Below are 23,635 nucleotides of genomic sequence, written 5' to 3' on the forward strand. Positions count from 1 at the left end.
CTCCAGGACCTTGAAATGCTTTTTACGAAGCCACTCCTTTGTTGACCTGGCTGAGTGTTTGGGATCATTGTCAAGCTGAAAGACCCAGCCACGTCTCATCTTCAGTGCCCTTGCTGATGGAAGGAGATTTTCACTCAAAATCACTCGATAAATGGCCCCATTCATTCTTTCCTTTACACAGATCAGTCGTTCTGGTCCCTTTGCTGAAAAACAGCCCCAAAACATGATGTTTCCACCCCCATGCTTCACAGTGGGTATGGTGTTCTTCGGATGCAATTCAGTATTCTTTCTCCTCCAAACAGGAGAACCTGTGTTTCTCCCAAAAAGTTCTATTTTGGTTTCATCTGACCATAACACATTCTCCCAGTCCTCTTCTGGATCATCCAAATGCTCTCTAGCGAATCGCAGACGGGCCTGGACGTGTACTGGCCTCAGCAGGGGGACACGTCTGGCAGTGCAGGATTTTAGTCCCTGGCGGCGCATCGTGTTACTGATAATAGCCTTTGTTACTGTGGCCCCAGCTCTCTGTAGGTCATTCACTAGGTCCCCCCGTGTGGTTCTGGGTTTTTGCTCACTGTTCTTGTTATCATTTTGACGCCACGGGGTGAGATCTTGCATGGAGCCCCAGATCGAGGGAGATTATCAGTGGTCTTGTATGTCTTTCGTTTTCTAATAATTGCTCCACAGTTGATTTCTTTGCCCCAAGTGTTTTATCTATTGCAGATTCAGTCTTCACAGCCTGGTGCAGGTCTACAATTTTGTCTCTGGTGTCCTATAACAGCTCTTTGGTCTTGGCCATAGTGGAGTTTGGAGTGTGACTGACTGAGGTTGTGGACAGGTGTCTATTATACCGATGATGAGTTAAAACTGGTGCCATTAATACAGGTAACGAGTGGAGCCTCGTTAGACCTCGTTAGAAGAAGTTAGACCTCTTTGACAGCCAGAAATCTTGCTTGTTTGTAGGTGACCAAATACTTATTTTCCACTCTAATTTGGAAATAAATTCTTTAAAAATCAAACAATGTGATTTTCAGTTTTTTTTGTTTTCCACATTCTGTCTCTCATGGTTGAGGTTTACCCATGTTGACAACTACAGGCCTCTCTAATCTTTTCAAGTAGGAGAACTTGCACAATTGGTTGTTGACTAACTACTTATTTGCCCCATTGTATTCGTCGACAATATACGGTGTATAGACATAGATATATTTAGACAACATCTCTGTCGATTGATGAACATCCAGACTTTTAGAGATGGTTTTGTATCCTTTCCCAGCTTAATACAAATCAACAATCCTTAATCGCAGGTCTTCTGACAGCTCTTTTGACGGAGCCATGATGCACATCAGACAATGCTTCTCATTAAGACAATTCTTATCAGGTGTGTATTTTATAGTGGGCAAGGCAGCTTTAAACCACTCGTCAGTGATTGGGCACACATGTGACTTAAAATGTTTGGTAAAAATTGGTTTCAATTGCTCTTTAAGTCTGCTTAGGCAGACGGTTCACTTACTTATTTCCCCCCCTTCCGTCATTGTTTCCATGCTATCCTCATTAAAATATCAAAACCGAATTAAGTTTTGCTGGTTTTAGTCAAAGCAGACAGTTTTTTCATCTGTGTGATTTTGACAAAGATCAGATCACATTTGGTGGTGACTTTATGCAGAAGTGTGAGAAATTCCAAAAGGTTTAGATACTTTTTCATACCACTGTAATTTGTTGCCTGCCATTGACAACAATGGACGCCCATTTTAATAAACTTGGAGGATTATTGTCAGTGCTATTGACCACGCTAGCCTGAGAAAAGCTGGTAGCGAATGATCGCTGCCATCCCAACCAGTCAAAATGGATTCGACATCTAACGCAGTCGATATCAGCCAATGAGTGCCCGCACAAATCAATTAAATGAATTATTCTTGTTTATTCAAAAATATTTGCCTCTACAATGAGTTGTTAGACCAGCTACAACATTGAGATAATTTAACTACAACATTTGTTTTAAATAACCTTTACAATGTATTTATCATTGTAATAAAACATTTGAATATTTCACATATTTTGTCAGCTGTCCTCAAAATATAATAGTACATGTTCCAATTCTATTGACAATAGCCCAATAATTAACTGAAAACGTTTCTAATTAAATTTTAAAAATGAATAAATACATACAAGTGAACATTTTCAGGTCAAAAAATGGAAAAATGAAGGCAACATGTTACTGGAATGAGTTTGCCTACTCCTGCTTTAAAGCACTGCGGCCTTCATCTCCACTGTTAATACTGCTGTGCTCATGGTCCTCTTGTTTCTCCAGGTGAGCACCAACCAGGTGAGGCCCCAGCCAAGCAGGAGAGCAGAGACGGCGAGCACCACAGCAAGCCAAATTGGGATGTCCATGGGGCAGTGAGTTGAGGGCAGGCTGAGTCCACTGTTCATCCTTGTAAAGATGTAAGGATTCTCCTGCAATGACATAGGAGACACATGAACAGGAGTGTATAGAGTTTTTTTTTTTTTTTTTTTGCTTCTTACCTCTGTAGGACACTTGATGCCACCTCTGCCACTTGTAAAATTGTTGAACGTCTGCTTCCTGCCCACGGGCTCCAACTGGTGAGGAAGCAGTACTTATCCTTTAACCATAGTCTTTTTTTAATCAATCACTGACACTGTATAGGTTGTCACCTCACTCACCATGTTATTCCACATGGCCACAGCCATGTCGGCGTGACCCCGTTCGCTGAAGTGGAAACAGTCTTCGGTGAAATAGGAGACGTCGGGTCGACCGTCCTGAAGTGGCAAAAGTACTCAAAATGTGTACTATTCTGGAAATGGACGACATTTGTCTTTTTTTTGTCCAACCCATAACATTTCAAAGTAGAAGAGCACTCTAAGGGCACTTTCACATTAGACTAAGAGGACCAGGGTCCGATTGGAGAGCTACCTCGCAACAACACTTGCAAATGACTTGTTGACAAGGTTCAGTATTTACACTGCGCCAACCGAACTTTCCGAGTAGCATCACATGGACGAAAGGCACACTCAGGCTGCGTTTCAATCGCGGTTTAAATGTTGATGCCAGAGGTGAGAGGAAAATGGCCAGACTGGTTCGAGCTGATAGAAAGGCAACAGTGACTCAAATAACCACCTGTTACAACAAAGATAGGCAGAAGAGCATCTCTGAACGCACAGTACGTCGAACTTTGAGGCAGATGGGCTACAGCAGCAGAAGACCACGCCGGGTGCCACTCCTTTCAGCTAAGAACAGGAAACTGAGGCTACAATTTGCACAAGCTTATCGAAATTGGACAACAGAAGATTGGAAAAACGTTGCCTGGTCTGACGAGTCTCGATTTCTGCTGCGACATTCGGATGGTAGGGTCAGAATTTGGCGTCAACAACATGAAAGCATGGCTCCATCCTGCCTTGTATCAACGGTTCAGGCTGGTGGTAGTGGTGTAATGGTGTGGGGAATATTTTCTTGGCACTCTTTGGGCCCCTTAGTACCAATTAAGCATCGCTGGAACGCCACAGCCTACCTGAGTATTGTTGCTGACCATGTCCATCCCTTTATGACCACAATGTACCCAACTTCTGATGGCTACTTTCAGCAGGATAATGCGCCATGTCATAAAGCTGGAATCATCTCAGACTGGTTTCTTGAACATGACAATGCGTTCACTGTACTCAAATGGCCTCCACAGTCACCAGATCTCAATCCAATAGAGCATCTTTGGGATGTGGTGGAACAGGACATTCGCATGATGGATGTGCAGTTGACAAATCTGCACCAAATGTGTGATGCCATCATGTCAATATGGATGAAACTCTCTGAAGAATGCATTCCAGCACCTTGTTGAATCTATGCGACGCATAATTGAGGCAGTTCTGAAGGCAAAAGGGGGTCCAACCCGTTACTAGCATGGTGTACCTAATAAAGTGGCTGGTAAGTATATATATATATATATATACCAAGACGAAAACATATGCACCACTTTCTGTAGGTTTCACCCACTGGCAGATAAAATAAATGGTTGGTTTTCACATTGGTCCTTAAATCATCCTCCAGAAATAACTAGTCCATGTAGATATGAGTAAAATTGTGCTGCGTTAACTTTAGGTACAGAAAAGTAAAGTACAAACTGAAAAGTACTTATGTGAATGTGTTTGTCTGCATGTACAACAAAGAGGCTACTTACAGCATTCAAAGGAACAATGGAGTTTCTGAAAAAGGGTTGCACCACCACTGCAAAGTCTTCCCTGTCGTCATAGCGACCGCCATATGCCACTTTCTCTGTCTCAATCTGGAGGAGAGGGGACAAATAAGTCATTTTGTTCAGCAAACTTCTTTAGATCATTTTCTACACTGGTCGTCCTCATAGGGGGAACAAGTGAGCTGACTATTGGCGAGAAATTAATTGGATGTTGATTCTTGTCAATGGTAGGATGAGATTTAAAAAAAATAAAAAAATAAAAAAAAAACTTTTTGTATGGAAAAACAAAAAGGTAAAAAGTAAATATCCTTTTATTTATTTTTATTTTGTTTTTATAATATTTTATTTGAAGAAAAAAAGGCTTAAATAGAATAACCTGAAACTATTCTCTTTATTTATTCAAAATTTTTTTTTTTTTTTTTTTTTTAATTGCAAACAAAAAATGGGGATTTTTAAAAATGTCGTTTGTTATAAATGCTATTTATTATTTATCAATTTAAGACTATCAATGGGGGTCATATCCAGACTGTATTTCTGTTTTTATTCAGTTTATTTTATTATATTACAATTTTATTCTTTAATAGTTTTATTTATTTATCAAAATAGATTAAGTAAAAAACAGAACTGGCATCTACATATGTACAAGATTATTTTTCTTAAATCTAGTCAAATGATTTTCTCCATCCTGTTTTGAGTGTTAAAGACTCGTTAAAGCAATACTAGGTAACTTTTCAACCTTTATAAAATATTGTTATAACATTAGTGATGATATGTCAACAGACAACTAGTTGAATGACACCTCTTTCATATCTTGAAGGGGGTCTGTACCGCTTTCACCAGCACTAATTAACTTTGAGGAGAGTGGCAGGAAGCCTGTCATACAAAAAAACTACAAATGTGCTGACTGCTTTACGGCATACGTCACTTCCCCATTTCCCCATTCATTGTAAAGACGGAAGTCGATCCGAATGCTTCCGTGAAAATTCTGCAAAGGTGGCAGAGCAACAAAAGAGACAAAAAGTTTTGTCCAAGGAGAAAAAAAAGGAAGGCTACCAGGATACTCAGGAATAAACACCCAGCGAAACCCCCTCCCACACCCTGTGGGGGATGGGGGTTAGCAACACAGTTGCTAACCGTCATATGTTATTGTTTAGCCACAATTGAATTACCTTATTACTATTCATCCCTCACACAGCCGCTAGAAACAGAAATGTCGTTTAATCCATCTACAGGCAACAGGGAGATCATGATTTTACGACACTATGCGGGTGTGCGCTGGTCCTCATGGGAAACGCACTTAAGGCCAAACACTACCACTTTTGTCCACTGGCGTTGCTAAAATCGACCAAAACAAATAGTTACCTAGTGTTGCTTTAATAGATTAATGTGTAAGATTATTCCACTTACTTTAAGTAACTTAAGTAAATTACTATTTGTTTCTATTTAGCCCATACATCTAAAAGTTGATAATTTTTCACCAAAGTCAAGAAAAATTTGCATTCAAATAATATTTTGAACAATATCTATTCTTGAATTAAGAACATTTCTGACATTTCAAAGCTTTTTTAAGATCAATTATGCTCATTAATTGCTTAAAATAAGTCTATTTAGCTTATTTTCAGATAGCTATTTTTTGTATTTCAAGAATCTGTGTAAAATTTACTTGAAACACCAGCAGATAATTTCACTCATTTCTAGTAGATTCACACTGAAAACTGGAGAATTTAACTAATTTTAAAGCAACTCTTGATAACTTTTCAGTTTTGGTCGATTTTAGCGATGTCAGTGGACAAAAGCGGTAGTGATTTGCCTTAAGGAAGACTGCGCTGCGTTTCCCATGAGGACCAGCGCACACCCGCATAGTGTCGTAAAATCATGATGGTCGCCTGCAGATGGATTAACAACATTTTTGTTTCCAGCGGCTGTGCGAAGGATGAAAAGTAGTAAGGTAATGAATCCAGATGTGGCTAAACAATAGCATATGACGGTTAGCAACCGTTGGCTTAGTGTGGCTGGATTTTTGTGTGGCAGGGTTCCTGCCACCCTCCTAAAAGCCAATGCAGCGCTAAACATATAAAAGCTGTGTCATTCAACTAGTTGTCAGTCGACATATCATCACAAATGTTATGAAATTATTTAAAAAAAAAAAGGTTGAAAAGTTACCTAGTGTTTCTTTAAAGCAGTGCTTCTCAATTATTTTTTGCTTTGCCCCCCCCGGAAGACGTAAACGTTCCACCCCCCCCCCCCCCAATTTTTTGCCGCCACTGTAAATATACTGCAGCATCATTTGTCTATAAAATTCTTATTACTATTAATAGTACAAATCTACATAATATTTTGCACTTTTTAATATCAAAGAAAAAAAAGTAATATTGATCAACTTGCAATGAAGTTCAAAAAAATAAAAAATCCATACTTGAAAAAGACACTTGATGCATGTTTTAACCGTTTGATACTGACAAATAAAATTTAATAAAAACAATAAATAATAATAAACTCAAATTGAGTAGCAACATTAACTCAAGAGGACAATATGCCAAACAATTGGACCGAAACAACAAAAATAGAACAAAAACGACAGTGTCGTTGGACTGATGGACAGTTTTTATTTTGCTGCTGGCAGTATCAACTCCTTTGCTATAATGTGAGGTTATTTTGCACTGAGCAACTTGTTATGCCCCCTTATATGATGCTAACAGTGCTCGTTGGTTTACTGATGTAACACCAACAAAGCTGGACGATTGTTGCAATATTCGGCACATTTTCGCTGACAAGAATTCCTGCTGTCCACTGCAAACATTTTTAGACAAAGCAAACAGATTGGTTTTTCCACATCTCCCGCTGTACTATAAGTCAAAGCCAAAATCCAAATGCTACATACGCTTCGTCATATTTCCTCATTTTAGCTTTTCATACAGTATCTTAATTGCTCTTTGCTGTGTGCTCTCATTTGATTAAAAAATACTGCACACACGCTGAAAATGAATGACAGTACTGCTTTAAAGAGGTGTGCTTCTGCATTGTAGACATCACATTTAAGGTTATTTCAGCAACACCAAAGATTAATATTGTGGCCTACTTACCCAAAATGTGATGTCTACGTTGTTGTTTTTTTTTTTTTTTTTTTAATTGGCGAAAATAGTCACTTATCCTAAAAAGGGTTTGTGTAAATCAGAAGCAATCAGTCACCACCAAAAGGATTCAGATGAGCAGCTATTATACTTTTTTATTTTTTATTTTTTTTAAACTGTGGCAAGTAAAAAGCACGATCACCTGTAATTCCCGATTCATTCTTTTTGCTTCCGCCAGCTCCGGAGAGTCGTCCCCTGGTAGTAAGAAGCACGGACAAGCCAATCTGAAAATGAATGGCCAAAACAAACACGCACGCATCAGCTCAGGTCAGCTAATGTTGAGATACTCTCAAGGGCGTAGGTGTGCATAGAATCGGTAGGGACACTACCAACTTTTCAGGGTGCTCCAATTGTCCCTACCAACTTTTAAGCAACCTTATTTGCATTTTATAATGACTTCAGTAATATAGGTATTTTTTTCCCATATGTTGTAAGGATAGAATTGACCCTACCACTATTAAGTGAATTATTTTCATTATGTCTAGACTTCCATTCACCCAATTTTTCATTTGCTGAATTTGCCAGTCACTTTTTTCCCCTCAAACGCACGTTTGTATTTGTATGTAGTATGTATGTTGTATGTAATCTGTACCCACAGATTACTAAACTGTACCCACAGTTTAGCCATCTGTACCCACAGATTACTAAACTGTACCCACAGTTTAGCAATCCGTACCCACAGTTTACTAAACTGTACCCACATTTTACTCATCTGTACCCACAGATTACTAAACTGTACCCACAGTTTAGCCATCTGTACCCACAGATTACTAAACTGTACCCACAAATTACTAAACTGTACCCACAGTTTAGCAATCCATACCCACAAATTACTAAACTGTACCCACAGTTTAGCAATCCGTACCCACAGTTTACTAATCTGTACCCACAGAAGACTAAACTGTACCTACAGATTACTAATCTGTACCCACAGTTTACTAAACTGTACCCACAGTTTAGCAATCTGTACCCACAGTTTACTAAACTGTACCCACAGTTTACTAAACTGTACCCACAGATTACTAATCTGTACCCACAGTTTAGCAATGACCCGGAAATTGTAGTCACCAATGTTTGGCGGGGACTCCAAACGCCGAGGGACCGACCGAGCAAGCACCTGCACCTTTTGCCCTCGGCGAACAAAGGGGTTTTAAAAGGTAACTATTGCAAATTTTCTTTGGTAGCTGTCTACATTTTCAGGTGTCATCAATCAATATGGCATGTTGTGTGTTAGTAGCCGCTAATGCGGCTACTAAAAATAGCTAACTGACAAATGAACACTACTTGAATTAAGCACGCACGGACACGACAGCAGCACAGAAAATGTGCAAACACAACATGCCATATTGATTGATGACACCTGAAAGACTCCTACCAAAGAAAACGTGCAATAGTTACCTTTTAAAACCCCTTTGTTCGCAGAGGGCAAATGGTGCAGATGCTTGCTCGGTCGGTCCCTCGGTGTTTGGACTCGGAGTCCCCGCCAAACTTTGGTGACTACTGTTTCCGGGTCATTGCTAAACTGTGGGTACAGATTAGTAATCTGTGGGTACAGATTAGTAAACTGTGGGTACAGTTTAGTAATCTGTGGGTACAGTTTACTAAACTGTGGGTACAGATTAGTAATCTGTGGGTACAGTTTACTAAACTGTGGGTACAGATTAGCTATGATTTTTTATTTTTTCTATCCTGGCACCCGGATTTTTTATTTTTTCTATCCTGGCACCCGGGGGGCTCCGTAAACTTTCATCAGAATTAGCATAATATTAAACTGTGTGAATTTGCTAAGCTGTTTTCTACTGTTAATGTTAATTAAACTGAGAAATGTAGTGAACCGAGGTTTACCCCCTTCTCCCCTATTTTCATTTTTATTTTACTTATGTGGTCTTAAAGCAGCACAAAGGAGCTTTCATTTTTTTGTGGAGTTCGATTGTGCTTGTGGACAAAAGCAGTAGTGTTTTACCTGATGGAAGGCTCCATTTTTATTTACTTTTGTTATTCCCTGACTAAGACGTTTTTTCAATTATACTTAATTTCTTTATTTAGAGGGACAATGTTGAGTTGTCTTTAGAAAAATGTTTATTTTTTTGCATTCCTGGATAGTTAAGAGGTGATTAACAAGTTTGTATTGACTGCGTATGTTAATATGATTTATGCTCAAATATTGCAATTTAAATTTGCTAATAAAATCTAGACATTTATTGTTGAAGTTTTCACAATTATTTCCTCAGTAGATTGTGAAAACAAAGGTTTAAATTAAGGCTGTCAAAATTATCGCGTTAACTAGCGGTAATTAATTTTTTAAATTAATCCCGTTAAAATATTTGACGCAATTAACGCACAAATGCCCTGCTCAAACAGATTAAAATGACAGTCCAGTGAAAGGTGTACTTGTTGTGTTTTTCGGAGTTTTGCCGTCCTCTGCTGGCGCTTGGGTGCGACTGATTTTATAGACTTCAGCACCCATGAGCATTGTGCAAGTAATTATTAACATCAACAATGGCGGGCTACTAGTTTATTTTTTGATTGAAAAATTTACAAATTTTATTAAAACGAAAACATGAAGAGGGGTTTTAATATAAAATTTCTATTACTTGTACTAAAATTTATCTTTTAAGAACTACAAGTCTTTCTATCCATGGATCGCTTTAACAGAATGTTAATAATGGTAATGCCATCTTGTTGATTTATTGTTATAATACAGAAATACAGTACTTATGTACCGTATGTTGAATGTATATATCCATCTTTTGTCTTATCTTTCCATTCCAACAATAATTTACAGAAAAATATGGCATATTTTATAGATGGTTTGAATTGCGATTAATTGCGATTAATTACGATTAATTAATTTTTAAGCTGTAATTAACTTGATTAAAAATTTTAATCGTTTGACACCCCAAGTTTGAATCAAACGGCGTATCATCTGAACCAATACTTATGACAGTATAAATCAATACAGATTTATTTTGCATTCATCATTTAGCCTATCAATTAATTAGGTTCATATTCGTGAGAACAGTGGCGCCACCTGGGGGTGGCCACGGCCACCCCTATAAATTGATTGGCCACCCCACTGGCCACCCCGCTTGCCAGTATATCGTTAGATTGTTGTAGAATCAGTTATGCATTTCTTCCCAAATTAATGCATTTATTTTGTTTTGTTAAATGTAGGGCTGTCAAATTTATCACGTTAACAGGCGCTAATTAATTTTTAAAAAATTAATCACGTGAAAATATTTATCGCAATTAACGCGTTCACGGTACGACTCATTCACGCATTGCCACAAACAGCCTACAATGGCGCCATTTACTTATATACGGAGATAAGAGGCAGAGTGAAGTAGATACAAGCATTCATTGGGGCCGTGCTTTTAATTGGCAAAAGCTTTGTCATCTCTCCCACAGCAACTATAAATATTGTGGGAAGCGACGTGGGGAAGAATGACAGGAGTTGATCTTTTTCTTAACACCCTGTAGTGGACCCATCCCAGAGAAGATATAGCATTTGCAGCCAACACACACAGTCTGGTTGCACAACTTCCTATCATGCATTTGGGCAGAACAGTTAAGTCGCTACAGTATCATTTACTGAAAGCTCAACAAATACACTAGATGGCAATATTTAGTCACAATATACAAACTCACATTTATCCTTTAAGAATTACAAGTCTTTCTATCCGTGGATCCCTTTCACAGAAAGAGTGTTAATAAAGTTCATGCCATCTTGTGGATTTATTGTTATAATAAACAAATACAGTACTTATGTACAGTATGTTGAATGCATACGTATATCCGTCTTGTCTTATAGTTCCATTCCAACAATAATTTACAGAAAAATATGGCATATTTTAGAGATAGTTTGAATTGCAATTAATTACGATTAATTAATTTTTAAGCTGTGATTAACTTGATTAAAAATTTTAATCGTTTGACAGCCCTAGTTAAATGTACACCTTATACCTAATATATTGATAACACAATAAAACAGAATTGTTGTGGAACTCAAAATGTTGACTGGACAGTTATGGACTATGCACATTAAATCATTAGTAACATCAAATTACACAATACACCAAAGTATATCAGTAACCGTGTCCTTAAGTCTTTCTGATAGTTTTCCCCTGACCTTTTTACTGCAATAATAAAATGAAAACCTGAAATTATGGCTTTTAGTTTTGGCCACCCCAAGATTTTAAGTGGCCCCATCTGGCCACCCCTATGAAAAATTTCTGGAGGCGCTACTGCGTGAGAAATGTTATCCTGACCCGCGTTCACCCAATCAGTTTGGACTTTTTAAAGTCCCGCCCCCAGCAAAGAGTGTACATGCAAGCTATGCTGTTATATCGTCGCTACCAACGATGAAAACCAAACCTACGCCCTTGGATGCCATACATGAAATGATGGAGCATACGGTTGAATGACGTTGCAACCGATACTGTCTCTTTTGATCCTACGCAGGTCTTCAATCTGCAGGATCTCCAGAATGTTGACGATGGTCCTGGGAACCTAATGGGAGGGGCTTACTTAGCCTTGCTTTTGTTTTTAGTATTGCGTTGCTGTTGTAGTATCTTAGCTCACCTCGTTATAAAGAATGTCCAAGCTTGTCACCAAGTGATGGCTGTAGTTCTTAGGTGACAATGAGGCCTATGGATAAGACACGGATGGATAAGATCATTTGTTATTGTTTTCGCAGCCTGTTGCACGGACTTTATTGTAGAATATAAGACTGAAACGTAAGTAAAGTAGAGGTTCAGCTAAAACGGTCGCCAAACTTATTTTTGTGGCATTTTCTGCATTGTTGTTTTGATTTTGTTTGGAGGGCCATTATGTTTGGCAACTGGGGCTGCCATGATCAACTGACTAATCGACAATCGAATACCATATGAATTGATAGTCGATAAATCATTTAGATATTGTACGTATTGCTCAAATCCTGTTCTCTTATTTAATTTTCATGTTTTTTTTAATTAACTTTTTTCAATTAAAAAAAACGAAAAAAACAAATTATGATCTTTTATCTTTTTTTTATTGAAAATTTGTATTTATTTTTTATGTTTAGTCATTTATATTTTTCGTAAAAAAAAAATACAAAAAAAAAAAACAAGGTGAAAAACAGTTTTAAAAATATTTAAATAAATTATTATTATTTTTTTTATGAAAAAAACAAAGTAAGTGTTCTACCCTATTTTTGGACTATAAACCGCTACTTTTTCTCCCTCATTTTAAATCATGCAGCTTGTAGTCCAAGACCGTCATAATTATGACATGACACTATCATGAGCATTAATGAATGCTTATGACAGACATCTTTTGTGTCATCCGGCAAATGATCCCACATTTAACTGGATGTAAAAAATTCGAGCTGGACATAAATGGAGTTAGTGACACAATTTGCCGGATGACCCTTAATGACATCTGTCATAAGCATTTATTAATGCCCATGGCAGTGTCGTGTCATTATAAGCATTGTCGTCATAAGCATTCATTAATGCTGATTACAGTGTCATAATTATGATGGTCTTATGGCACCACTGTCAAATTAAGTGTTATCAAATACCATAACTAGCATTTATTGAAACAACTGGAACAGCAACTAAAGAAAACATTAGCACAGAACATGAATTTTGATTGTTATTTACATCTGTAGCACTGCAATGCATGCTCGGAGGCATGTTGGATGACAACAGTGTTGACAGTAGATGGCAGCAGAGGTTGACTGTCTCTCCCAAGGGAACAGTGATAGCCAAATGAAGCTTCTTGAAGCAATGACGTTTTGCAGCCAATTGGTTCAAAGCTTAATGTTGGTTCATTTGGTCTTATGATGCCGCTGTCAAATAAAGTGTTAACGGTTAATATCTTTTGGTGTAAATATCCCATAATTCAGTGAGGACAGCTGCGGCTTGTAGTCCAGTGCGGCTTATCTATTTGCATATGCCAGGCAGGAGGTCTAGAAGACGACCAAAGAGGAGGTTTATGTACAGTAGGGCAAATAAGTATTTAGTCAACCACGAATTGTGCAAGCTCTCCCACTTGAAAGTATTAGAGAGGCCTTTAATTGTCAACATGGGTAAACCTCAACAATGAGACACAGAATGTGGAAAAAAACCCCAGAAAATCACATTGTTTGATTTTTAAAGAATTTATTTGCAAATCATGGTGGAAAATAAGTATTTGGTCAATACCGAAAGTTCATCTCAATACTTTGTTATGTACCCTTTGTTGGCAATAACGGAGGCCAAACTTTTTATGTTACTCTTCACAAGCTTTTCACAAACTGTTGCTGGTATTTTGGCCCATTCCTCCATGCAGATCTCCTCTAGAGCAGTGATGCTTTGGGGCTGTCGCTGGGCAACACAGACTTTCAACTCCCTCCTCACCCCGTGGCGTCAAAATGATAACAAGAGCAGTGAGCAAAAATCCCAGAACCACACGGGGGGACCTAGTGAATGACCTACAGAGAGCTGGGACCACAGTAACAAAGGCTACTATCAGTAACACAATGTTCCGCCGGGGACTCATCCTGCACTGCCAGACGTGTCCCCCTGCTGAAGAAAGTACACATCCAGGCCCGTCTGCGGTTCGCTAGAGAGCATTTGGATGATCCAGAAGAGGACTGGGAGAATGTGTTATGGTCAGATGAAACCAAAATAGAACTTCTTGGTAGAAACACAAGTTCTCGTGTTTCGAGGAAAAAGAATAATGAATTGCACCATACCCACTGTGAAGCATGGGGGTGGAAACATCATGCTTTGGGGCTATTTTTCTGCAAATGGACCAGGACGACTGATCTGTGTAAAGCAGTGGTGTCCAAACTATTCCACATAGGGCCGTAGTGGGTGCTGGATTTCATTCATACCAAACAAGACGACATCTTTTCACCAATCTGGTGTCTCGCAAGTGTACTCAGCTGATTGCAGCAGGTGCTGCTTGTTTTAACACAAACTTCATTGGTTAAACTGTCTGTGCTCGATTGGTAGGAACAAAAACCAGGAACCACAGCGGCCCTTGAGGACAGGTTTGGACACCCATGGTGAAAAGGAAAGAATGAATGGGGCCAAGTATCGAGAGATTTTAAGTGAAAATCTCCATCCATCAGCAAGGGCATTGAAGATGAGACGTTGCTGGGTCTTTCAGCATGGCAATGATCCCAAACACACAGCCAGGGCAACAAAGGAGTGGCTTCGTAAGAAGCATTTCAAGGTCCTGGAGTGGCCTAGCCAGTCTCCAGATCTGTGGAGGGAGTTGAAAGTCCGTGTTGCCCAACGACCGCTCCAAAACATCATTGCTCTAGAGGAGATCTGCATGGAGGAATGGGCCAAAATACCAGCAACAGTGTGTGAAAAGCTTGTGAAGAGTTACAGAAAACATTTGGCCTCCATTATTGCCAACAAAGGGTACATAACAAAGTATTGAGATGAACTTTTGGTATTGACCAAATACTTAATTTCCACCATGATTTGCAAAAAAAAATCTTTAAAAATCAAAGAATGTGATTTTCTGTTTTTTTTTTTTTCCACAGTCTGTCTCTCATGGTTGATATTTACCCATGTTGACAATTAAAGGCCTCTCGAATATTTTCAAGTGGGAGAACTTGCACAATTAGTGGTTGACTAAATACTTATTTGCCCCACTGTATGTAGTTAAAGAGGAAATGAAGGTAGTTAGTGTGAGAGAGAGGATGCAGAGGACAGGGTTAGATGGAGTCAACTGATTCACTTCGGCGACCCTTGAAGGGGAAAAAGGCGAAAGGAAAAGAAAAGATTTTAAATTAGGAAAAACATCCTGAAAATACTACTTGAATTTTTTGTGAATAATTGAGGACTACAGAAATATTACTAAAGTTATACTTTATTAGAAGCATTAAGTCGATTTATTTTCATGGGCCTCACGAAATGATGCGACAGTCTATATTTGGTCCCTCGGCCTCGACTTTGAAAGAAGTATTTACAGCCTTATTCAAATATGAAACAAATTCAATTTTCCTCCACAAGTCACAATAAAGTTTAAAATATGTAAAACTCACACGATCATTGCAGAACTGACAAAGGTCATTGCCACCAATGAAGAGCGTTACCAGCTTCCAGTCATGGGCAAAATCCACTGTCTAGTTCAATTATGAAAGGTTGGCAAATGAAAAAAAAAAGTTACATTTATGTCCCATCATATTTTTTTAAAACTCTATCATTGTGCATTGTGTGATTAAAAGATAACACATTTTAATAAGTATAAAACTCACAGTGTCATTTTTCATTGTGTCAATCAGGCGTCTAATTTGTTCTGGAATTCCCCTGTATTAAAGGCATTTTTAATATGATCACATATGCTATTAACATGTTAAATTAAGAACAGCTCAACTTACGCGACTTTAGCTCCTGTTGCAGACATGTTGAAGCCGGTCCTCTTCTTCCCTTGACCCTTTGACATTCCTTTAAGTTCAGGGTTGAACTTTCTGAGGATGTCTGGGGGGAGAAGTACACCAATTGACTTTTAGAGGTAACATGCTTACATCTTAAAGCATATTAAAGTGCCTTACTGGCTAAAGTAGTAACAGTCTCCAGGTTTTTATCGCCACCAATACTGTGCGGGAGAAAAGAAAAAATTTTGTCAATGAAAGCTGCCAGCAGCGATGAACTGGTAGGAGATTGGTTGTTGCATCTTAATATTTTAGGGATGTCCCCGATTAAATCACGTGATCGAAAAGCGGGGCCAATCACATTTTCAGAGGATTGGAGTCGGATAGAAAAAAAAAAGACTTAAAAAAAAAAACAAAAACAAAAAAAAATGTTGAAAAGAGACATATTGGACCAAAAAAACAACAAACAAATACAGTGGGGCAAATAAGTATTTAGACAACCACTAATTGTGCAAGTTCTCCCACTTGAAAATATTAGAGAGGCCAGTAATTGTCAACATGTGTAGACCTCAACCATGAGAGACAGAATGTGGAAAAAAAGCCCAGAAAATCACATTGTTTGATTTTTAAAGAATTTATTTGCAAATCATGGTGGAAAATAAGTATTTGGTCTATACCAAAAGTTCATCTCAATACTTTGTTATGTACCCTTTGTTGGCAATAACGGAGGCAAAAGGTTTTCTGTAACTCTTCACAAGCTTTTCACACAATGCTGCTGGTATTTTTGCCCATTCCTCCATGCAGATCTCCTCTAGATCAGTGATGTTTTGGGGCTTTCGTTGGGCAACGCTGACTTTCAACTCCCTCCTCACCCTGTGGCGTCAAAATGATAACAAGAACGGTGAGCAAAAATCCCAGAACCACATGGGGGCACCTAGTGAATGACCTACAGAGAGCTGGGACCACAGTAACAAAGGCTACTATCAGTAACACAATGCGCCACCAGGGACTCAAATCCTACACTGCCAGACGTGTCCCCCTGCTGAAGAAAGTACATGTCCAGGCCCATCTGCGGTTCGCTACAGAGCATTTGGATGATCCAGAAGAGGACTGGGAGAATGTGTTTTGGTCAGATGAAACCAAAATAGAACTTCTTGGTAGAAACACAAGTTCTCGTGTTTCGAGGAAAAAGAATAATGAATTGCACCATACCCACTGTGAAGCATGGGGGTGGAAACATCATGCTTTGGGGCTATTTTTCTGCAAATGGACCAGGACGACTGATCTGTGTAAAGGAAAGAAGGAATGGGGCCATGTATCGAGAGATTTTGAGTGAAAATCTTCTTCCATCAGCAAGGGCATTGAAGAGGAGACGTGGCTGGGTCTTTCAGCATGACAATGATCCCAAACACACAGCCACGGCAACAAAGGAGTGCTTCGTTAGAAGCATTTCAAGGTCCTGGAGTGGCCAAGCCAGTCTCCAGGTCTCAACCCCATAGAAAGTTTGTGGAGGGAGTTGAAAGTCCGTGTTGCCCAACGACAGCCCCAAAACATCACTGCTCTAGAGGAGATCTGCATGGAGGAATGGGCCAAAATACCAGCAACAGTGTGTGAAAAGCTTGTGAAGAGTTACAGAAAACGTTTGGCCTCCGTTATTGCCAACAAAGGGTACATAACAAAGTACTGAGATGAACTTTTCATATTGACCAAATATTTATTTTCCTCCATGATTTGCAAATAAATTATTTAGAAAATCAAACAATGTGATTTTCTGTTTTTTTTTCCACATTCTTTCTCTCATGGTTGAGGTTTAACCATGTTGACAATTACAGGCCTCTCTGATATTTTCATGTGGGAGAACTTGCACAATTAGTGGTTGACTAAGGACTTATTTGCCCCACTGTATGTCTGGAGCTGCAAAAAATTAAAAGCCTAATATAAGCCTGATAATGAAGGCATCACATGCTGTATGCATCTATATTCGCTATGTTAGCCTACAATGAAAATAACCAAGTTGGTTACAAATACTTAATGAGCCTTCATGATTATTTTTTTCCCCTGCAGTGCATCCTACAGAGAATGACGCACCACATGACTACTCTGTTGTACGATGCCCCCTCCAGTTTAACTTCATTACAATATTAATAAACTAGAAGAATGTTTGTGTCATGTTTATCCTCCTACAGAAACCATATTACTGTATTGGCCCGAATATAAGATTATAAGACCCTGATTATAAGACGACCCCCTCTTTTTCAAGACTCAAGTTTGAAAAAAGACTTTTTGGACACCAAATTAATTTTTATACAGAAAATAATTACAGTACATCTGAAACATGATTATAACAATATATGTGAGGGAAAAAACATGTTATTTTGCCTCATGCAAATCTTAATATCTGAACATTTAAATATGTGAACTAAAATGCAATCAATTCGTAAATGAATGGCTTCTGGTTTTTGAAATGTAAATAAACCAATCTATTGTGATAAAACAACAAAATTGCAATAACCGCATTAATCATCAAAGTGAAGTCTAACTGTAACTGTAGTCTTGAAACAAATCTGAATAAGGAAAAACATTGCAATAAAATAATGCAAACTGGTTAAACTTGAGAGTAGCTGAGATCTGTCATGACAGAACATCGCTTCAATGATATCTGGCGCCACCTAGCGTCGTGAATGAGTATAATGTCTAGACCGTGAATATAAGACGACCCCCAATTTTTCAGTCTTATTTCAATGAAAAAAACACCGTCTTATATTCGGGCCAATACGGTAACACAAAAAAATTAGGGCTGTCAAAATTATCGCGTTAATGGGCGTTGATTAATTTTTCAAATTAATCACGTTAAAATATTTGACGCAATTAACGCATGCACTGAATGACCAGCTCGCACATTGCCTCAAACAGATTACAATGAGGCCGTTAATGAACATTAAGAGTGAAGAGAAGGCCACCTGCCGCTTGGGGGCAGCGCTGTTCCATACTAATGTTATTTCTTCTTAACGTGGGAGAATTAGTAGTTGTGTGATGTTTATGCTGTATGCACAATGCAATGCAAATTGCTATTTGTGCTCCACACATATTTCGGTAAGTTTTCTTTCTTTTAGTGGCAATTATGTGTCTCTTGTCTTATTTTGGGTAAGATATGTGCAGAGATATATATCTTGTAAAGGCGAATGGACACAGGCGTTCTTTGGACTGCGCTGTTTATTGGCATAAGCTTCTCCTTCACAACAAACATAAGTATCATTTAGTGAAAGCACAACAAAAATAATATTCCTATCTCTCTCAAAAAAAAAAAATGTTCACAAAAAGAAAAGCACTTCAGTCTATAGTAATGAGGCCCTATTCTCACAGTTAAACAACAATGCAAAATGAACTGGCATTCCATATCAAAATAGCTATGCAAAATACACGTAAAACTTACTCAGACTTTGGTCACTCTATTCTTATTATTGTTATTTTTATGTAGAGGGGTTTTAATATAAAATTACTATAACTTGTAACTATAACATTTGTCTTTTAAGAATTACAAGTCTTTCTATCCGTGGATCACTTTAACAGAAAGAATGTTAATAATGCCATTTATGGATTTATTGTTACAATACACAAATACAGTACTTATGTACCGTATGTTGTATGTATATATCCGCCTTGTGTCTTATCTTTCCATTCCAACAATAATTTACAGAAAAATACGGCATATTTTATAGATGGTTTGAATTGCGATTAATTGCGATTAATTACGATTAATTAATTTTTAAGCTGTAATTAACTCGATTAAAAATTTTAATCGTTCGACACCCCTAAAAAAATATTTCCTTTGTCTATCTGTTTCCATTTTCAAACATTTTTGTAAAATCTCGAGGGAGCCACTAGGGAAACACTAAAGAGCCGTATGCGGCTCTAGAGCCATGGGCTGCTCACCCCCAGGCTATACTGTTGGGATAGCTTTGTTCAAATTGGGGAAAAGACATTTTGATGTTCTTTTTTTCCCCTCCTAAATACATTTCCGAGGTATCGGATCGGGACTCAAAATCAGGTGACTCAGACTCGATTGAAAAAATATTTGATCGGGACATCCCTAATATGTACTGGTCTTTGAACAACCTTTAGAAAACATGATTAAAAATGCCAGTCTGAAACTAAAATGGCTGACATTTTGTTTCATTTCAGGTTTTTGACACTTAAAAAAAAAGAAAAATGTGGTTGCCAAATTTCTTGCAGTCATATGAAATTGGATTTGAGGGCTGAATTCTTTTTTTGAAAAATCCTTCAACAAGGTAATCATTAAGAAACTCTGAATTGATGGCCTTGAACCAAAGTGATGGAGTTCCTGTGTTTTAGGTGTATCCACTTATAAAAGACAGGGTTATAAAAATATATTTTTGGAGTGGGGGTGCTCAAAGATGATTACTGTACTATTTCTAAGTGTCACTGCAACATGATGTCTCACCTCCATGACACCCCTCTATATTCAGTTCTGAGCTGGAACAGATTCTGTGCCTTAGCGCCAAAACCTGCCTAAAACACACACACAAATAACATTTGTTTCCACATTTTAAGTGGATTGTTTGGTCCTACTTTAAACCAAACTTACTGTGACAGAGTCACCAAGAGCAGCCACCACCTTGATATCAGCCGGTCGGACCCTGTGAGCTAACACAACAAGTACGTTTTTAAATGTTTACAGCTGTGTGGTGGCGTCAGGTTGTTACCTGAAGTGGGTGGTGAGTCCGATGGTTCAGTGTTAGGACACGAGAAGTCTCTTCCCCAGTTCTACAAAAATAACAAAAACAATTTTCAACTTTTTCAGATTGTTGAACAACCTGTTGGTGATAAAAATTGAATGAATATAAACATTAACCGGAGCAGTGGTTGGTGGAGGTGGAGGTCCTGGAAATGTGTAGTTGCTGTTAACAGCTGTTCTAAGGAATGGTGCCGTCTAAAAACGATTGAAGATGGAAAAAAATATATTAAAATCATATAACTACTCTACTCTTAAAAGATATTAAAAACATATAACGACTCTAATCTATACCAATGCAACAATTTTTCGTTTTAGTTCTTTAAAAAAGAGAGATATATGCCATGTGGCAAAACGGATTTTGCCATGTGGCATTTTTTTTTTTTTTGGCCATGTGGCAAAATGGATTTTGCCATGTGGCATTTTTTCTTTGCCATGTTGCATTTTTTTTGCAATGTGGCTTTTTTTTGCCATATGGCAAAATGTGTTCTGACATGTGGGATTTTTTATTGGTATGTGGCAAAATGGATTTTGGTATGTGGATTATATGGAGTATATGGCATTTTTGCAGGCCATGCATGTCCATGCCATTGACGGCTATCCACGTCCAAATTTTCCATTCATTTCATATGGCAAGAAAAATGCGTGCCTGTGATTTTTGGCTACATACAATTACCTGACATTCAACTGGCACCTAAGTAATGCTTTGCCATTGACGGGTAAAAACGTCCAAATTTTCAATTCATTTTAATTGGCAGAAAAACGTGTGGTTGTGATTTTTTAACATACACTTTACATTACAGCGCATTGATATTCAAACGGCACCCAAGTATAGGACTATGCCATTGACTAATGGTAAGTGTATAGTCAAAAATCACAGCCACACATATTTTTCTTGCCATATAAAATGAATGGAAAATTTAAACATGCATAGCCGTCAATGGCATAGCCTTGCTTGGGTGCCAGCTGAATGTCAATGCGCTGTAATGGTAAGTGTATAGTCAAAAATCACAGCTACACATGTTTTTCTGCCATCTAAAAATAAATGGCTGGACAGAAACTCCATGCTGCGGTCCCACTGCCCCAAGCCAAGCTCTCCTATTTTAATGCATACATTGCACTACCCTCCCCTCACACCCCCATCACGGTGCTGGGTGATGGCTGCCAGTCGGGAATCTGGCAGCCACAGTAATAGGGTGGTAGGTGGGTCCCACACTTTTTCTATATGGCGTGGCTCCCGGGGTGTGGCCTCCCCTCTGCCTCGGCTGCCGGCCGCGGGAGTGGGTTGGGGGGTCGGGTCTCCGATCTTGCATCGCCCCGTGGCAGTTCCTGGGCGTTCTCCTGCCTCCGCCTTCCCCTCTCTTCTCTGGCTGGGCATCCGCCCTGCGCTCCGTCGCGGGTCGCTGGCTGGGCGCCGGTGTATCAGCAGGGTGTCGCCTGCACCGGCGGGGGACCCTGGCTTGCCTGGGGCTTGGTGGGCCGCTGGGGGTCCCGTGGCGTGCCGTGCCGGTTGGGGGGCTGTGGCTCGTGGCCCGGGTGGGCGGGCGGGGGTGGGTGTAGGCGTGGGGTTGGTGATGCGTCCCCTCCTGCCATCCCTGAAGGCCGGTTGGTGGGCGCGCGGGTGGCCCGGGGGACCACCCTGGGTCCCGGGGGGGGGACGGTGGCTCCTTTGCTGGGCGGCGGGAGGAGGGATGGGCTGCGCATGGCCCCCCCACCGCCCCGCCCGCCCTCCCTCCCTGGGCTGGCTGGGTGGGGGCCGTGGCCCTGGGTTGGCGCCCGCGCGGTTTCTCCGCCCGTCTGCGTGGCTGTCGCGCGCCCGGTGGGGCTTGCGTGCTGCTGGATGTGGTAGGGCATGCTCGGGTTGGGGGTTCCGGTGCCGGGATTGGCGATGCGGCGGCGTAGGGTTGGTCGCCAACGGGCTTACACTCATAAGAGATTCACACGATTACTGGGTTCTAGATCACAGAACTGATTTGTGTACGCTCTACCCCTTTCAATCACTTAGCTTATAGTCTTATAGACACCCCTACCCCCATTCTCCTCTTTCACTGGCCGATTGGCCCCCACATGGTGTAAACCGGAAATACATCTCGCTGACGATAGCACCAGCATATTAGTAACTAGTTTAGATGTTCAATGTATTTCTTGTTGTTTGTGTATGTGTTTCTTTTCTTTCTTCTCTTGTATTTCTTTTCTTCTGTCCCCCCATAATCCCTTCCTGTTCGCTGCTTTGTCATAATAAAAAGGTATTTTGAATGATCACAATGGGAGTATGTCAGACTCTCCATGTGAAACATTAAAACTGTTCAGAATCCAGGCACTTAGACTTCCATTCTCTGTGTCAAACAGCTGAACAGGACAGGTTTAAAAAAAAAAAAATAATAATAATAATAAATGAAAAATTTGGACATGCATAGCTGTCAATGGCATAGCCTTACTTGGGTGCCAGTTGAATGTCAATATGCTCTAACGGTAAGTGTATAGTCAGAAATCACAGTCACACATGTTTTTCTGCCATTTAATATGAATGGAAAAATTGGACGTGCATAGCCGTCAATGGCATGGACGTGCATGGCCTGCAAAAATGCCATACATCCCAAAAAATGCCACATACCAAAAAAAAAATAAAGTAAGGCTACGCCATTGACTAAATGGTAAGTGTATAGTCAAAAATCACAGCCACGTTTTTCTGTCATTCAAAATGAACAAAAAATTTAAACATGCATAGCCGTCAATGGCATAGCCTTACTTGGGTGCCAGCTGAATGTCAGTGCGCTGTAATGGCAAGTGTATAGTCAAAAATCACAGCTACACATGTTTTTCTGCCATCTAAAAATAAATGAAAAATTTGGACATGCATAGCCGTCAATGGCATAGCCTTACTTGGGTGCCAGTTTAATGTCAATATGCTCTAACGGTAAGTGTATAGTCAGAAATCACAGCCACACATGTTTTTCTGCCATTTAATATGAATGGAAAATTTGGACGTGCATAGCCGTCAATGGCATGGATGTGCATGGCCTGCAAAAATGCCATACACCCCAAAAAATACCACATACCAAAAAAAAAAAAAAAAAAAAGCCACAAACCAAAATCCATTTTGCCACATACCAAAAAAAAATGTTGCCACATGACAAGTACCACGTTTTCAGCCCTGCTGTAAATAAATAAATGTAATTGTGATTATGTTGTG

At 39.4% G+C, this 23,635-nt stretch overlaps 1 protein-coding gene across 3 annotated transcripts in view; it reads right to left on the reverse strand.

The window, feature by feature from the left end:
• Positions 1 to 1,942: 1,942 nt before the first annotated feature.
• The window catches only part of plb1 (phospholipase B1), a 70,540-nt gene continuing 48,847 nt past the window's right edge, over positions 1,943 to 23,635 (reverse strand). Inside the window, exons 31-45 of one of the 3 annotated variants that reach the window (XM_057860379.1) lie at positions 20,563 to 20,640; positions 20,414 to 20,474; positions 20,296 to 20,354; positions 20,152 to 20,219; positions 15,870 to 15,913; positions 15,696 to 15,795; positions 15,573 to 15,624; positions 15,360 to 15,440; positions 11,915 to 11,980; positions 11,748 to 11,842; positions 7,476 to 7,557; positions 4,188 to 4,292; positions 2,683 to 2,778; positions 2,524 to 2,598; positions 1,943 to 2,454 (exon numbers count right to left, since the gene is read on the reverse strand). In XM_057860379.1, coding sequence (XP_057716362.1) covers positions 2,242 to 2,454; positions 2,524 to 2,598; positions 2,683 to 2,778; positions 4,188 to 4,292; positions 7,476 to 7,557; positions 11,748 to 11,842; positions 11,915 to 11,980; positions 15,360 to 15,440; positions 15,573 to 15,624; positions 15,696 to 15,795; positions 15,870 to 15,913; positions 20,152 to 20,219; positions 20,296 to 20,354; positions 20,414 to 20,474; positions 20,563 to 20,640 — 1,275 coding nt within the window. In that variant the 3' untranslated portion in view covers positions 1,943 to 2,241. Of the gene's footprint in view, positions 2,455 to 2,523; positions 2,599 to 2,682; positions 2,779 to 4,187; positions 4,293 to 7,475; positions 7,558 to 11,711; positions 11,843 to 11,914; positions 11,981 to 15,359; positions 15,441 to 15,572; positions 15,625 to 15,695; positions 15,796 to 15,869; positions 15,914 to 20,151; positions 20,220 to 20,295; positions 20,355 to 20,413; positions 20,475 to 20,562; positions 20,641 to 23,635 lie in introns of those variants that run through there. The other 2 variants (XM_057860377.1, XR_009067240.1) reach the window with 2 other exon arrangements.

Source organism: Corythoichthys intestinalis, chromosome 15 (genome assembly GCF_030265065.1).
Source record: "Corythoichthys intestinalis isolate RoL2023-P3 chromosome 15, ASM3026506v1, whole genome shotgun sequence".
In the NCBI taxonomy this organism is placed as follows: Eukaryota; Metazoa; Chordata; class Actinopteri; order Syngnathiformes; family Syngnathidae; genus Corythoichthys; species Corythoichthys intestinalis.